Here is an 18,726-nt window from a genome sequence, read left to right as displayed (position 1 = left end):
TACTGAGCGATAAAATTTTTTTTTAGGTTTATTTTAAGTACATCTTCTCTACAGCCTTAAAATCACCAACTGGAAATCTATCCTTCAAAACAAACCAGATAAATGCCACAAATAATATAGCCTAAAATAATATAGTCAAAAAGAACATAGAAGGGACATCCTTGGAAAGGATTTTGTTTTGCTGCCATAATAGAAAAAACTATTTGCTTGCTTTAAAAATGAAGTAAGTTTAACACACAGCGTTATTTATGTAGCTTTTGTTAACTGTATGGTTCATCTGTTTCTTTACGTTTTTAGATTAAAGATCTGACTAAGCTAAAACTGCAATACGTTTACCTCATATTCTGGCTAAAAATTAGTCACCAATAAAAATAAATTTTCGCAAATACGTGAGCTTCATATTTATGAGAACTAAAAGCTGGATAATAGTAATTTCAAAATTCTTGATAGAAAAACACAAACGATTTTACAACAAAAAACAAAAAATTAATGTTATTCAAGGCCAAATATTCGTTTTTAGTGACTGAGACTGTTTTGCCAGAGCGTAAGAACTCACTGATAGGCATGAACACGCATTTTCTGTTTCAATACTAACTAATTTAGGCCCAAAATTTAATTCTTACGACCTGTTTCACGAATTATTTAATTCTCAACGTTTCGCTGTCACGAGTATAACGACTTTAGTTACATTTGGACACTAGATACAATTTGAAACCGATTTGATGAATATACGCTATTGTTAACATACACCTTTTTGGAAATTCCAACATAAATCGCTTACTTTCTAAACATAGACTTCACAACCTGGCTTCTTATTTCCTGTAATCATATGCATATTATCACTGTCACGTCATAAACGGTCGCATCTGACATTTTCGCACTTCTGTGGTAACTGTCAAAAACTGTTGGCTAAGTTGTCTTCAAGAGGAGGATCAGCAGTGCAATGTAGATCAAAGCTTGATTGAATATACGCTTTCATGATGATACTCCCTTTGAGAACAGCTTAGTAAACAATTTTGTCATTGATCAAAGAAATATGAGAATTTCAGATACGATCTTTACTCGCGATGAAAATGATGTAGAAAATCACCCTAAAATCATTTTGGCCGTTCCTTCATAGTCAATATTTGAACTTATCATCACGTTATTCAAAAATACATTTTTTGCCAATGAATTCCAATTAAGATAGAGCCGTTCAGAGACGAAACCAATTGAATGTGAGGCAAAAACGGAGGGAGTTAAAAACAGTTTTAATCGCAACCATTAGTTTCGATTCCAATTTAATTTTAATTTAAAATTTTAATTTAACATTTGGTAGAAAAATTATAAGAACGTTCTTGCGTTTGCTTATGAATTGGAACATAGAGTACGAAGTTAATTATATTTATAATTGGACTGAATATGAAAAGATAAAGGTTAATTAATTATTTGACATTAACATGTCGAAAATCTGGAAAAAGGCCTAATTAGTTTGATACCACTGAAAACAATAGCGAATATTACAAAAAATCAACTAAGAGGAAATATTAAACAACTAAATTCTCAAACAAAGACAAAATGCTACCCTAAAAAAAAAGTTTGGTAATCTTAAACATAAAACAGATTCAAATAAACTAATGAGTTGGCGAGAAAGACAGCGGATACAAAATTCGACTTTCCATCTTCTTAATCAAAGGGACAGTATATGCAACACATTCGTCCCAGCCTGGCTTCCTCCATGCTGATTCTCGGGTTTCTTTTCTTGTCTGAAGGTCAGCGTACGCTAAAACAAAGGAAAATAATTTGAACATTGTAAATAATTATTGAAACATTGAAAATGTTCTTTTTTCATCTTTCCAGTACCCTTTCTCATACCCTGATAGTTGTACCCATTTTCACCTATGACATTAATATAGCCTACTTTATATTTGAGTCACCCTTTTGAGTTTTTAACAACAAGAATTCTTTTGTATTTCCTTCTGTTTTTCGATAATAAATAATCACGTCTTTATTTCTAGAGTTTTTCTAGAATTAGTAGGAGGAGGTTAGGTCTAAAGCCGCTTTTGTAAGACCAGCATCCAAAAAGACCCAGTCTTCCAACCCCGCATCGATGTGAGATTTCGCTAAGAATAGCATATGCCTATTCGCTACAAAGCTTCAAGCTAGGATAAGCTCGTCAATAAAAAAAATAAATGAAATGAAAAATTCCAAGTAGCAAGTGCTATTTCAAGTTCAACACATTAAGATTTAATGGAAATTCAAATATTAAATCACTGGTTAAACTGAGAAAGGAAATACTAGACAAAAAAAATAAATACCGATAGCAAAAAATATTGATTTTTGTAAATTTATAAAGGCTATGCTAAATATTAGGAACTAGATATAAAGAAATAGTATTTATATAACTGTAAATAAATAAATATAATTACAAAATGGAGACAAAGGATATAATATTTCTATAAATAGATATTAAGACAGTGAGACAAAAGGAAAAGATTAAAAACTTCAATTCAGGATCTAGGCATGTTGTTTATTTGCCATTTGCATTTAAATGATACTTTATTCATATGACATTTTCTTTTTACATTTACCTAAATGACATTTTTATCCTAAATGACTTATGAAAATTTTATATTTTTAATTTCAATGAAGATAATACATCTAATTAGCACATTTATAGTATTTTAGTTTAATTTAGTGCGAATCACGGAGATTTTGCCCCCCCCCCCTCGAATAAAGATAATGATATCTTCGTGTTGCCAAAATGCAGCAGTCTTTGAGGAGAATCTAATGACATTCTTTATAATCAGTTTTGCATAATAATAAGTTATTAGTATCTATATAGAGTTATTATTAATAGTAATTAGTAATAGTATTAATGAATAACTATTATTAATTACTCATTTTATTATTCATATTATTATTATTATTTTCATTTTATTATTTTTCATTTTATTTTTTTTTTTATCATTCATATTATTAGTCCATATAATGAGCAGTTAGAATTAGTAATGTTATTGATTATGCATCGGCACTGTTTCTGTTTTCTGTTTCTGTTTCTGTTTTTTCTTGCCTGTTTCTGCCTGTTTCTGTTTCTGTTTTTACAAAAAACAGAACAGAAAACAGAAACAGGCTACCTGTTTTTGTTTGACCTGTTTCTGTTTCTGTTCTGTTTTTTTTTCATCTGTTTTTTTCTGTTTCTGTTTTTTTTTTTATCTGTTTTCTGTTTTTTTTTTTCTTTTTTTTTTTTTCAAATGCCGCGCTATCTAGCGGGCATGATACCGAAACGCATGATACCTACCCGTACCTACCGTACCAAAACGCATATCTAGCGGGCATGATACCATGATACCGTTGATTTTTGAATTTAAACAAAAAGGGAATACTTGTGGGAAAAGTCAAAGTCATGGCCAATTGTAGAAAAAAGCTAAGACAGATTGTCCAATTAAGTGGGCAACCCAGTCAAGGTTAATTTTACTCCTTTGATTGCCGTTGTGACTGTCTCCCATTTATGCTGCACCTCTCCGTGCATGTATGTCCCTTGACAATGCCGAAATAGAGTCAACCTGTTGGAGGTTCTCCTTGGGGAACACACGCGGGTTGACTACGGGTTGACTACTTGAAAATTTTCCTCTCATGCATGTCACTCCACAATGCTCAACTAGAGTCAACCTCTCATGCTAATTCACGCCGGGGTAAATCTGAGCGAAAGAGAGAGATAGAGAAAGAGAGAGAAGCTTGAATGCTATACAGTGGACATGGGCTAGATAGGAACCCCATATGACAATGTCTCTACTGTTGGTATATGTGTAGCGGATGGCTATTACCGCTTGAGCAACGGTCTAACCATTGACGGCTTTAAGGATTCGTGCTTTAAGCGGCAAACATGGGCTCAATGAAATCCCATATAAAAGAGGAATATAGCGTTGGTATTTACTTAGAGCAATGGGTTACCGCTAGAACAGCGGTCCAACAAGCCACGGCTTGAAGGCATCCGTACTTTAAGCGGTGAACCTAGGCACCTTGATATGTGTGTAGCGGAGGGTTATTACCACTTGAGCAATGGTCTAACCATAGAGCGTTATAGAGCGTTGGTATTTGCTTAGAGCAATGGGCTACCGCTATAGCGACGGTCTAAATAGCCTCTAACTTAAGCGGTGGACATAAGCTAGATGGGATGACTCTGTGTCTGTCTGGTATATATTAGCAAGCAGCGGTCTAAGTAGCCTCGGCTTGAAAGCATCCGTGCTTTAAGCGGTGAATATAGTGTTGGTATATGCTTTGAGCAATGGTTTACCGCTAAAGCAACGGTCTAAGAGCAACTAGGGTAAATTGTCAATTATAAATGACATTTAAACTTGAAAGGAATATAGCGTTGGTATCACCCGATTGGACACATTTTATGACAAATTTCGCCCCCCCCCCCCCCTAAAAATACGCTAGTGTGTTGAATTGCACGAAGTTGCTCATCTTTTGTACGTGACTAAAAGGATTTAACAAGAAGATGTTTTCATTCCTATTAGAAATAGAAGAAGTAAGGAAAAACAGCTGTTAAAACAGCTGTTTTTTTATTTTTAAACAGCTGTTTTCTGTTTTTTCGAAAAACAGAACAGATTACAGAAACAGGTCACCTGTTTTTGTTTGACCTGTTTCTGTTTCTGTTCTGTTTTTTTTCTAACTGTTTTTTTCTGTTTCTGTTTTTCTCAAAAACAGAAACAGTGCCGATGCTTATTATTGATGATAACTAATAATTAGTAATATCGTAACAACAGCTTTAGCAACTACTAATGACAATAGTAATTATAATTAATAGCAATTAGTAATTGGAAACTAGTAATCAGTATCCAAGTCGTTTTGGTTGAGAGGAAGAATGTGATGCTAAAAGTGAGACTGCAGGCATTTTAGTCAAAATTTGTGAAAAGTTTTATGTCACCACATTTTGAATAAATCAGATCAAGCTGATTCGAACCATCCTCGTGACTAACCTTACCGCGAGTACGGGGAGCTTATGGTAAAAAAAAAAAAAAAAAAAAAAAAAAAAAAAATCGAATTTCAAACGTCGGATGCCACAGAAAATCACCTGGTCCTGTTGCAAGAAGAAGAGAATTGAAACATCCATAATTTTGGATTATCTCGAATTCCTTTGTTAATGATGTAAAGATAGAAATTTAACTTCTGGACCGGTTCTAGGCCCCGACAGCGGGCAGCTACCCCCTTACCCTAGTTTTTATGACATCTGACGTTAAATTCTTTTTCTTTTATATGAAAATTATACCTGTGGTACACAATAGCCCCCCTTCCCCCAGATTATGAGGCATAAAACCCCTATTGCTATTATCGTCAGAGGAGGTTCGATCTAAAGCTTCTGTTGTAGGACAAGCAACAAAAGAGCCCCAGTCTTCCAATCTCACATCGATGTGACAGTTCGTTAAGAATAGCTTATGTTTATTCACTACAAAAGCTTTAAGCTAGCATAAGCACGTCAAAAAATCCCAAATAGCAAGTGCTATTTCAACTTCAACACATTTAGATATATAAAAATTTCAAGTATTAAATCACTGGTAAAACTAAGAAAGGAAATAGAGGACAAAAAAAAACCGATAGCCAAAAATACTGGTTTTATAAAGATATAGTATTTATACAACTAGTAAATAAATATAATTACAAAATGGAGATAAAGGATATAATATTACCGTAAATAGATATTAAGACAGTAAAACGAAAGGGGAAAACAATTAAAAACCACAATCCAGGATCTAGGCATGTTGTTATTTGTCCATACTGTTGAGTTATCTCAAACATCATTCGTCAAACGCCAAAACGTCAAACGTCAATATTATTTCAAACGTCAGATGACGCAGAAAAAAGCCTGGTCCTGTTGCAAGAATAAGAAGAAGAACCCTCATAAGAAGAGTTAGAACATCTATAATGTTGAATTATCTCGAACTCCTGTGTTAATGATTTAGAGGAAGAAATTTAACTTTGGATATTGTCAAACAGAACCGGTTCTATGCCTAGACAGGGGAGGGGGAGCGGCAACCCCCTTACCCTAGTATTTCTGACATCTGACGTTAATTTCCTTATATTTTATATGAAATATAAAATTATGAGCCCCCCCCCCCTATTATGAGGCATAAAAGCCCTACTGCTAATATCTAATATTCAAATTAGAATTCAGGAAAAATCCTCATCTCTGAAAAATTCATTTTGTCAAGTACTTTCCCATACATTGTTCAGGTTCTATAGACTATGAGACAAATTTATAGGGTATGGATTTAGCTGAAAGACTATCTTCACATGGACGTATGCAGTACTTAATTAAGGAGGGTCTCATCAATCTGAGGGAATTGGATTCAAGCTCTAAGATATAAAAAGCAAGTTATCTCTAAAAAACGTTAAATACTAAATTGTTTTTTGGGAGGGAGCATGTACTCAAGGTCAGGCCTATCTTTGTATGCACCTGCTAACTAATTTATTTGTGTTTACTGTAGATATTTCCACTATAGTGCTCAACATACATAAGATTTTTACAGATTTGTCCAGGAAAAAACAACTATTTGGCGAAAAGCTTGAAACCCAACCTATTTTGTTCAATGCAGTATCTGTGTATCTGTTCAATGCAGTAGCTTTGTTACTAGTCAAACAACACAAACCGACCTAGAGTATTCTCAGTCTCCGCATACAAATGAAGAGGGTCTTACAACAGACCATATTCCTGAACGACGTGTCTGCAGATTTCACATAATGCGAGGCTGTAGAAAGGCGGAGAATTGCACGTTTCTCCATATTTGCGTGGATTATTTCAAAGGCATCTGCCGTGATGAGTGTGGTATTCTGCCTCACAGATCTCTGTGTAAAAAAATTGCTCATGGCCTTTGTTTAATAAACTGTTGTCCTAATGTGCATCTCACTTCCCACAGAAGGAAAAAGCTACGTTCCAATACTGAATTGCGAAGTTCAAAAAACGGGGAGCGAAAAATTCCACCTCTGTTAAAACATGGTTGCCAAAGACAACAATTTCCAGTCCCACTTATGAGCTTGAAGCTGAAACCACCTGTCTTAAATCAGCCAATGCGGATCCCTCCCCCCTCATACCAACCACTCCTCGTAAAACCTTGGAGAAACGGGCAAGAACCAACATCTGCCAGCCTTCCGACAATATATCCAGTACTAGAAACCAACCAGTTTGGAATTTCAAAGAAATCAGAGATTCACCCACCCCTCAAACCATGTCTTCCGAGTATCCCAACTTGGAACCGATTCAATGTGCTGGCAAGGAGATTCGAGACTGCAGTGTAAGACCCTTCTTTCATCCCTATATATTTCCGAAAATAATATTATCAAATGTCCGGTCACTTATGAACAAATTAGAAGAGGTTGAACTTTGCTTGAAGAATGAACTGGTTGATATTGCTTGTATCTGTGAATCATGGTCCGCGACTGAAGATGTTGTAGCATTTGAAGGATGTGATACCTATTTCAAACCTAGAATGACACCCGATGATATTACAGTAACACATGATGGTGGTGTTGGTATTATTTGTTGATCGTCTATAAGAAATCGAGTTTTCACTTTCAGTAATATACCAAATAAGCATGGTTTTGAAGTATTATGGTTGTGGTGCAGGCCTAAGAAGCTTCCCAAGGAAGTGGCATCACTGGTAATATGTGTTGCTTACTATCCACCCCGTGGCCCCTATCGTAAAGACCTTGTGAATTACTTACAGAATTGCACTGACAATGTACGATCCTTGTATCCTAATGCTGGTATCATAATGTGTGGTGACTTTAATGACTTAGATGCCAAATGGCTAAGTAATTCACTATCACTTAAGCGGGTTGTCAAGGTGCCCATAAGAGGTAACCGTATGTTGGATCTCATTTTTAGCAACTGTCCTGAATATTATAATACTCCAGTTACATTACCCCCATTAGGTTTGAGTGATCACCTGTGTGTTGCTTGGACACCCAATCATTTTATCTCAAATAGACAAATAAATAGTGTGGTGTACAGGCCTTTCATACCTGAACTAGTAAATCTCTACAAGAATTGGCTCACAGATCGTGACTGGCGTGATATTTTCTCATTGTCTGACGGTGACAAAATGGCAAGTTTATTCTGTAAGGAACTGTTCGAAAAATACTGTGAAATTTTCCCACAAAAAAAATGTATGTGAAATCTAATGATGAACCATGGATTACTCAAGAGATTCGGAATCTGATAAAAGTGAGAAACGAATTGCATTTAACTGGACCTGTAAAAGATTTCATAAGAGTAAGAAATTTAATTGTATATAAAATAAGATGTTCACGTACGCAGTATGGGTCTAAAATAATAAGCAAAATATATAAATCCAACCCAAGGAAGTTCCATGATTTAGTTCAGAGCATTATCGGCAAAAAAGTAACTAGAGTTGAAGTGAGAGATGTCAATGGTAAACCCCTGTTACCTAGTGAAATTAATGACTTTTTTGCATCAATTTGAAAAATCCATCCGCAACTAAGAAAATTACCACCGAATGATTCAGTTTCAAATATCCCTATACTAGAGATTTGTTCAGTTCCTAAAAAAGTTGAAGGCACTCTATTCTCGTAAATCTAGTTATCCTAGTGAGATACCAATTAAATTGATTATTGAGTATTGAGTGTGCTGATCTTTTATTAACTCCTTTAACGGCAATTTTTAACCAATGTTTTATTGATGGTGTTTTCCCATGTATTTTTAAACAGGCGAATGTAACGCCAATCCCCAAATGCAAGGCACCTAAAGATATTACTGAGATGAGGCCAATTTCGAAAACACCAGCTCTCTCAAAAGTATTTGAAAGTTTTATTTTTGATTGTTCATTTGAGGACATAAATGATAATATTGATCCCCAACAATCTGGATTTAGGTCCGGGCATAGTACTGTTCATTATTTGGTTGCATTGTTGGATACTATCTTTAAGCACTTAGAAAATAATGGGGCCTATGTTGATGCATTATTTGAAGACATAGTCAAAGCTTTTGATAGTCTTGATCATAATGTAGTTGTGGAAGAAGCAAAGGCTATGGGTGCCCGTCCATTTGTTGTAAGAATGCTCGAGTGAAACTAAGAGCTCTTATATGACGTTTTCCTTCCTAAAGGGTAACAACCACTCTTCTCATAATTCCATACTGCCAACAAAGAAAACTGTTAAAATACTTGGGATACTGCTGGACGATGATTTAAGTTGGAATTCGCACGTTGACTATCTGACTAAAAAAGGCGCATCGCTTTTACATTCATTTTCCAACCTAAAAAGATTCGGTACACCAACTGAGGTATTTAAGTCTGTATACTGCGGTTATGTTAGACCTTCTCTTGAGTATGTATGCCCTGCTTGGCATCCGGGATTGACAAAAGATCAAACAGACAGACTTGAGACGATGCAAAAAGAGCTGTAAAAACTATACTTGGACAAAACTACTCAACTTACTAGGATGCACTGAAACAACTAAATTTGGAATCACTTGATAGTCGTAGACATGGCTTAACATATACATTTGGACTAAATTGTTTGAATTCCCCAACTCATTGTCGTCTACTACCCAATCTTGAGAGCCCCCCAACTGAAGGACCAGTTACTAGACTCCGACAAATAAAAAAGAATTGTCCAGAGTTACTGACTTGCTCAGCCTATAATACTGAGAGATATTGCAAATCATTTGTTCCATATTTAACCGTCATTTTAATAATATTGACGCGACTAATATTTAATGTTTGATTAATATGTGGTTGATTAATATAATGTTTGTTTAAATTTTCCCGTCAGAGTTTTTGAAGGTATAAATTATTTTTGTCATGACATGCTAATGCTAGCTCCGGCTATTGTAGTGAATAAATATATTCTATTCTATTTTATTTGCCAATTAATCATTTTGTGTATTTAATTCAAAATTAAACATTTATTGATACTTAATATTAAATTCAAATTATTTCAATTTAATGCTTTATGTTCAAATATAACATGAACCTTTTTTTCCAAGTGATATTTCTAGGTGAAGGTGACGCATGAATCCTAATTTCAGTTGCAAAAAACGTTGCATAAAGTTATATGATTGTATAAATCAAAAGTAGAATCCAGCATTTTTTGCATCCTATCTTGTACACTTCACCCAAAAGAGACATTACAAAAAAACAGCTTTTCTTGGCATTTCTTTGCTAAAGATACATAATGTTCGGCTGTACGTTTTGCACCTTTTTTTTGCTTTTCCTGTTGAGGGAGAGCTCCAAACTAAGTTCAAACGTATTTTTAAGTCAGGGGAAAGGGAAATATTCACTTTAGAGGCATATTTTTTTTTTAGAATAGAATAGAATATAATTATTCACTACAATAACCGGAGCTAGCATTAGCATGTCATGACAAATGTCATGGCTTAAGGTTAACAAAAGCTCCAGTGACCAACCCCGGCAAAGGGATTGCAGCAACTGTAGCCCATGATTTCTAGCTGTGATTAACAAAGCAATATTGTCTCATAGAGAACAAACTGTATTTTCCATTTCAGGATTGAGGCGATGGAATTAGATGACTCCAGGAATAAGATCTGAGCAACGATAAAACGAAAACAATGAGGAATACTTTTTATAGATCTCAGCAACCACGAAATTCCTATTTTACTTATCTATGTGACGGCCCTAGACGATTTTTGCGGTTACAGATGGTCAGTAAAGGAGTTGGCAAATCGACCTGAAGACGCACCTTAACCGAACAAAAAATGCTTTGATGCTCCAAAAAGCTATTGAGCGTGACTTAATATTTTTGTCGTGGTAGTCTTTGGAATATTCTCCGAATTTGGAGAAGATCATAACTTGCCAAATTGGACATCACATGTCATAAAATAGCAGTTAAATTAGATTGTTGGATTAAGTTTGATTGCCAATACAGTACTTCAAAGAGACTAGATTTGCATACCCTCCTTAAAAAAAATCCTTGAAAAGGAAAAGAGCAGAAAAAGGGAGGGCATATTCAAGATTCTTTTCCTTCATTAGAAGACTCCAACCAGGAACAAAAAACTGACTTCCTGTAAATCTTAAATTACAGAAATTTAACAAGAGTCTCCAAATAGAGGTTTGTAAAGGTTTAGACGTTGAATTTAAATTTAATTTTAATGTTAAATTAATATTTTTGTCTTGATAGCCTTTGGAATAATAGTCTTTTTCTACCGAAAATCGAAAATGCGGAGCAGGTCTATTGGGTATGACCTAATATTTTGTCTTGGTAGTCTTCGATGTTGCTGCCATTGACAGCTTAGGTGAACTTGACCATCTGTTGGTTTTGAAGGCGAAGTGCAAGACTATTGGAAAATTTCCTTTCACATGCAAGGCTATTTAGATAGTGGCTAAGATAAGTGCATATGTTTGCAAATGCAGAATGAAACCCCCAAATTTCATTTCAATCTGTGTAGTCTTTTTCTACCGAAAATCGAAAATGCGGTGCAGGTCTATTGGGCATGACCTAATATTTTGTCTTGGTAGTCTTCGATGTTGCTGCCATAGACAGCTTAGGTGAACTTGACCATCTGTTGGTTTTGAAGGCGAAGTGCAAGACTATTGGAAAATTTCCTTTCACATGCAAGGCTATTTAGATAGTGGCTAAGATAAGTGCATATGTTTGCAAATGCAGAATGAAACCCCCAAATTTCATTTCAATCTGTGTAGTCTTTTTCTACCGAAAATCGAAAATGCGGTGCAGGTCTATTGGGCATGACCTAATATTTTGTCTTGGTAGTCTTCGATGTTGCTGCCATAGACAGCTTAGGTGAACTTGACCATCTGTTGGTTTTCAAGGCGAGGTGCAAGACTATTGGAAAATTTCCTTTAACATACAAGGCTATTTAGATAGTGGCTGAGATAAGTGCATATGTTTGCAAATGCAGAATGAAACCACCAAATTTTATTTCAATCTGTGTATTCTTTTTCTACTGAAAATCGAAAATGCGGTGCAAGGCTATTGGGCGTGACTTAATATTTTTATTAAGCAACCACCCATACAATACCAACAACCAACCTCCCCTAAATTTTCGAAGGTTAACGTCACTATTAGAGGAACATTTTACCAGATATTCCAAGTTTTTTGTATTTTTGGCCACGTTTATTTATATTTCTCACAACATTCACCTGTTCTTGTGGACATTTTTTAATCCATTCCTCCGTCAGGTTCAAAAAAGCGAAGTATATTTGTTTTACTTTGGTCTTATTTTATCTTTAAAAAAGAAAGACTTTGATTCAATTGTTCCAATTATGACTGCCTAAAAACGTGTTATTTGTGAACGTAATATTATTAAGTAACTTGCTATCTTTATCGCTTTGGTTAGAGTTATAAACGATTGGACAGTTAGCTTTTTTTTTATTTATTTAAGAATTAACGACGCTTCTTGACTACTAAGGTCCCTGCATCGGCCCTGCAGTGCATTCCTGCAGCGTGATTCGATCTCTGGGTCCCGTATTACCAAGCTAAGGTAATAAGGGACCCAGAGATCAAATCACGCTGCAGGAATGCACTGCAGGGTCGACGCAGGGACCTTAGTAGTCAAGAAGCGTCGTTAATTCTAAAATAAATAAATAAAAAATTAAAAATTTTAATATTAAATTTAATATTTTTGCCTTGATAGTCTTAGGAATAATCTCCTTTTTTCGTGAGAAAGTGTATCTGAAAAAAATAAATCACTTACTCCAAAAATGATGCACTTGATAAAGCCTTCCGACTTGCGAAAAAAATCCAGCAAATGCTTCTTCATTCTCTCTTCTAAAATTAATAGCTCTTGCCCAATTATTTCCCCACTCAATCATGGTCCCAGGCTTCAATGTGTAGCTTCTGACTTCGTAAATACTGTTACCAGTTCTCATTTTGATTTCTGGCCAATAACTGAAGGGTAGGATGAACTGCGAATGACGCGAACGTAAGTAACCAGCCCTCTCTTTTAGTAGCGACTGTGCGTCCTTTGAAAGTGAGAAAAAAAGATAATGAAATAATTCACTAATAAACTGACAAAGTATTACACTTATGGCCAGATTTTCCATTCGACTACAACTCACAGCTAACCATACTTTTTTGGAGCAAGGAAAACTAAAGAGACACCAGAATTAAAAATTGATAGTGACCCACATTTGTTTATTTTCTTTACCATATTTCTTTAATTAGTCTACCATATTTGTTTTATTTTTTAACATATTTTGTTAACTAGCATATGACTGTAAGGATAATATCCTGAGAAGAGGAAGAAATTTTCTTGTCTAAAAGCTTTTTCATACACTTTGAGCATTCCACGTGATAAGAAATCACAAATTGATCAGAAATCACAAAAGGTAAAAGAAATTAAATTGTTAATACCGTTTGTTGGAAAAGTTTTGACACAAAAATTGTTGGCACATTTTTGCATTTCCCACAAGATTTTCAGACAGGTTCTGATTAATTTGCATGTATGTTGTTTTTGTTTTTGTGTCTCCATGTTGCTGCAGACATCTTTACAATGGTTCACAAAATATTAGCCAATTTTTTCTATTGCTCTAAATCTTTAGTTTTTATTGGGCTAAAATCACTGGGTCTTTTTATGTTTTTCCTCGTCATTGCAGATGAATTAAATAAAAAACAAACAAAAAAACTATCATACCTATATACTGATCCTTCAGCAATAACGATTGAAGTAATAAGGGTTCTCAGGCCAGGCAATCTCCCTAAAGGTAAGTTACAGGATATGACATTAGAATTTACCGATCCTACCAGAGGTGTTGATACCCGTTTATGGGCCCTTCGGCCAGGAAGAGCAATGGATGGTAGGGGGCCATTATTAACGCGTTGTATTTGAATATTTAAGGATGAAAAGTGTTGTCAAAGTGAACTACATAGCTTTGCTTACTTCTTTTCATGATTCAACATGGCCCCTCTGACCATACTTAATTAATGTTATGGCCAGGCTTTATTAGTGATTGATATTTGAATGTTTAAGGATGAAAACTGTTGTCAAATTTAAGTGCATAGTTTTGCTTACTTGTTTTCATGATTCAATATGGCCACACTGACCACATATTATTAATACTATGGCCACACTTTGTTAATGCTTTACACTTAATTAAGGATGGAAAAACGTTGTCAAATTTAACCACGTAGTTTTGTTGACTTGTTTGCTTACTTTTTTCAAGATTCAACTTGGCCAAATCGATGAAAACATGGTACTATTCTAGTAAGTTCATAATCTTGGAACAACCAATAAAAACTTCCCGAAAAATTGGGACTTTCAGGCATGAAAAGAATTAATACGGATCAAGGGAGCATATAAAATTACTTATATTGATGTGCTTGGTGCTTAACATTACTTCAGTAGTAAGTGGGCGGGAGGAGCATGGGTACATACTTTCCTGAACTGTCAGATCACGCAATAAGTTTGTTTTATTAATGAGATACCAATATCCAGGTAGAAATTTGGATATTTTTTCCGATATCTTTACAAGAATCTCTATAACAGTAATGATTGGTGTATGTTCCTTGGCAACTCTCCATGGCCTTTCTGAACTCCTCAAATAATGAGGATAAATGTTTGAATGGATGGCCTTAGGATATTCTCAAGAAAGCAAAGAACATATCCGAGAAAAATTCTGTTTTCAGGTAAGAAAAAAAAATTTCAGGTATGAATTTTCAAAGAAGTAAAAAAAAAATGTTTATAGGTATGAGGGAGCATAAAAATATTTCTTATATTGGTGTCCTTGATGCTTAGGATTATTTGTATTTTATTATTGTTATTATAATCCTTTGAAGTTGGGCATATTTATATTTGTTTTGCATTATTGCTCATTTTATCACTGATACTTTTCTCCTCTACTAAATTTTATGTTTTAAAAAAAGTAATTAATTCTTATTGTTATTAAATGTGTAATAGCGGTTGTTTCCATGGGCAACAAGGAGCCAATCGACGTCTATACTGTATAAAAAGGTTAAAGCTCAATAGTTTCTACCACAGGTTCCCTTTTGGACTCGTAAATCTTATCTTTCTCCATAGCCGTGACCATAAAATCATTACAACTCTCTAGTTTCTACCACAGGTTCCCTTTTGGACTCGTAAATCTTATCTTTCTCCATAGCCGTGACCATAAAATCATTACAACTCTCTAGTTTCTGCCACAGGTTCCATTTTGGACTCGTAAATCTTATCTTTCTCCATAGCCGTGACCATAAAATCATTACAACTCTCTAGTTTCTGCCACAGGTTCCATTTTGGACTCGTAAATCTTATCTTTCTCCATAGCCGTGACCATAAAATCATTACAACTCTCTAGTTTCTGCCACAGGTTCCATTTTGGACTCGTGAATCTCATCTTTCAGAAAAGCTCAGTAATGCTTTAGTTTGTGCCACAAGTTACACTATGGACTTGTGGAAATCATTGTCTATTGTAACCATGGGTTAATCTATATGAGTCTAATGAACATACCTATGGCCATAAAATGGTCACAGCTATCTAGTTTCTGTCAAGGGTTTCCCTAACCACAATTTCTACTAAACTTCAAACTTTTGGTTTTCTGTTTTAAGGTTTTCAAATTGCTTTAATCCATTGTCAAAATATATAGAAACATCTGTGCAATCACCAGTTTTTTACATTTTAATCAATTTAATCATAATTTCTTTTTTGACGTTAATTGACACTTTGACAAATTTTCTTAGAACAGCAAGTATTCTAAACTTCAACAATTTCTACTAAACTTCAAACTTTTGGTTTTCTGTTTTAAGGTTTTCAAATTGCTTTAATCCATTGTCAAAATATATAGAAACATCTGTGCAATCACCAGTTTCTTACATTTTAATCAATTTAATAATAATTTCTTTTTGACGTTAATTGACACTTTGACAAATTTTCTTTGAACAGCAAGTATTCTAAACTTCAACAATTTCTACTAAACTTCAAACTTTTGGTTTTCTGTTTTAAGGTTTTCAAATTGCTTTAATCCATTGTCAAAATATATAGAAACATCTGTGCAATCACCAGTTTCTTACATTTTAATCAATTTAATCATAATTTCTTTTTTGACGTTAATTGACACTTTGACAAATTTTCTTTGAACAGCAAGTATTCTAAACTTCAACAATTTCTACTAAACTTCAAACTTTTGGTTTTCTGTTTTAAGGCTTACGAATTGCTTTAATCCATTGTCCAAATATATTGAAATATTTGTGCAATCACCAGTTTTTTACATTTTAAGCAATTTAATAAAACTTAAAAAGAGCCTCAATTTTTTTAGCTCGTGTAACGGTAATAACGTTAATAATGTGTAACGATAAAGATAGTGCAACGGATAGACGGACGGACACTACATTTATATATATATATATATATATATATATATATATATATATATATATATATATATATATATATATATATATATATCCAATTCAGAAATATCCTTTGAATTGGATTTCCACTGTCTTGGAAAAATGTCTCTATTGTTCCTAAGTTGTGTTTGTTTAACATAAATATAAAATGAGTTATAGTAAATGAAATAAACATAAATAAATTAAATTTAAAAAACTATAATTAAAATATCTATTAAAGTAAATTAAATTGGAATAAATATAAAAATAAATAACATAATAAAATATAAAACAATTACAAATAAAAAAAAATATATTAAAAACATAATAAATGTTTTTGTACCTGGTTATTTTTTAGCATGGCTCCTGATTTATCAATTGTTGAATATCCTCCTTTATAGCGACATATGTGTAAGAATTGATCCTGATCACCAACGGATACACCCCAACTGCCAACAAGTTCAATTTGCAGGTCAGGACAGTTTTTTATCAAATTCGCTTTTTTCTCCCTAAAAATTGACGCTTGACAATAGTCTTGTGTAAAATTGTACTAATAAATCAGTCTGCACAGAATATAAAACAGACGTTGATTTCATAATTTAATTTGTGGTAGCTTAGTCCTGATGGTCTAGTTCGTTGGTTTCATTTCCTGGTGTAGTTATGGCGCCGTTTTTGCGCCACAATTATGATCTAAATCTCCTTGTTTGTTTACCACATTCTTTTTTCATATATTTTGTAATAGATGTTTATTCTTTAAGTAATAGGTTACAAAATACTTCTTATTTTTGTACCACTACATTAAGAGACTATGTTTATTTTATGATCATTGGGTTAAGAATCAATTAAATTGGTATTCTAATTTTAAAGATACAGAAAAATGAAAAAAATGGAAAACACCAAGTGGCTTACACGTTTTGAATAGGATTAACAGAAATCTAAATAAATAAAAATAAAATAAATGGCAAATCCAATCAATAATCAACTGTTGTGACAACAATATATCACTAATATAAACCCACAACACCAATATATATTAATATAACAACAATTTAACAATAGTTTAACACCATAACACCAATCAGCACACCAAGCAGACACATGGCTCAGAGAGTGCATTTTAATATCCTCCTTGAAAAAATTCACATTTAAAATAACAGTGAATTCGTTAAAAGAGTTTGTGATTTTAACGAGGTTCTTGAGGCTGATAACCAGTTGCCCATGGTGCAGGTTACTGATGATCTACCTTCTATATTACTAAGATATGGACACTACAGGTCCCTAAAACGGGATTTGTTTACAAGATGGAATATGACATATAGTATAATGCAAAGTATTATTCAATACAAAGGCCCATCGGCAAGTGTTTCGTGAAGAATTGGGAAACCTGGCCTTGTTCTAGATGACGAGGAATATAAACTGATGCGTGACCTTTGCTCTCTACTGTTGAATTTTTTAACTACAGTCAAGGCTATTGAGGAAGAATTCTTTTGCTACCCAAAATGTTGCTCTCTACTCTGTCGGGGTTTCATAAAAGATCACCCTGAGGAGCAACCAAAAGATAGTAGCTGCATTTTGTTTCTAAGAAAAAGATGAGAAACAAGTTTGACTTTCGCTTCCCAATGGATGATCTCATGGTGACAACTGCACTTTTTGACTATGAAACAATCCAGATAAATGAAAGTGACGATCCGTCTTGATGGTTCACTGACAAGAAGGGGACTCTTGTTCAAAATGGTTAAAACTCTAGTGCTGGAGACTGATATAAGGTACTTTATCACATACCTTGTGAACCGAATTTGTCCAATTACCACTCCAGGTCCCTCCACTTCAACTTGTGGTGAGCATTTTACTGCAGTAGAAATCCATTTGTACAGAGAGGAGAGGGCCCTCAAAAAATGCGTGAACAGGAGTCTTTAACTTCTTGTGCTGTCAGTGGACCAGCAACTCAGATCAGTTGTGTGAATATGAGTTTTCTCAGAATAGCAGCAACTCTAAATCTTCTCATGATTAAACATAATAAAAACGATGCTGCTCCACCAGGTAATGTGTCAGAGCGATTATGCAGAGCAGGATGAAAATGATAAAGTGATTCGGCGTCAAGTAGATTTATATCTGGGCTTGGTAGCTCATGCCAGGAGATCAAAAGATCTTGTCCTAGTTGATGCAGTAAATGCAACCGTTGCCTTCTGGAAAAGATATTCTACTCAGCTGCCATGGGCTGCAGCTTTGGCAAGAAAAGTTCTATTGTTGCCAGCAACAAGTGCCACAGCAAAAAAGGTTTTCAGTAGTGCATGACTAATTGTTACAGCAGAGTTCGGTGTTGGTTCGATTCTAAGTAAACAAACTTACTTTTATACATGATAACTAAAAGCTTGTCAAAACCATAAAGGAAAGTGCTAGAGTTTATTTCTCGCTAAGTGTAT

The 18,726-nt window shown here is 34.3% G+C and overlaps 1 protein-coding gene across 1 annotated transcript; it reads right to left on the bottom strand.

Moving 5' to 3' along the window:
* LOC136025651 (protein NipSnap-like) lies at positions 1–18,169 on the bottom strand. Its single transcript, XM_065701635.1, has 4 exons — positions 18,154–18,169; positions 16,647–16,837; positions 12,674–12,941; positions 1–1,762 (listed from the first exon to the last, which is right to left on the bottom strand). Exons 1-4 carry the CDS (start codon positions 18,167–18,169, stop codon positions 1,614–1,616), a joined length of 624 nt encoding a protein of 207 aa, XP_065557707.1. The 3' UTR covers positions 1–1,613.
* Between the last annotated feature and the right edge of the window lie 557 nt (positions 18,170–18,726).

This window comes from Artemia franciscana, chromosome 4, assembly GCF_032884065.1.
Source record: "Artemia franciscana chromosome 4, ASM3288406v1, whole genome shotgun sequence".
In the NCBI taxonomy this organism is placed as follows: Eukaryota; Metazoa; Arthropoda; class Branchiopoda; order Anostraca; family Artemiidae; genus Artemia; species Artemia franciscana.
This window is presented reverse-complemented; position numbering and strand designations above follow the sequence as displayed.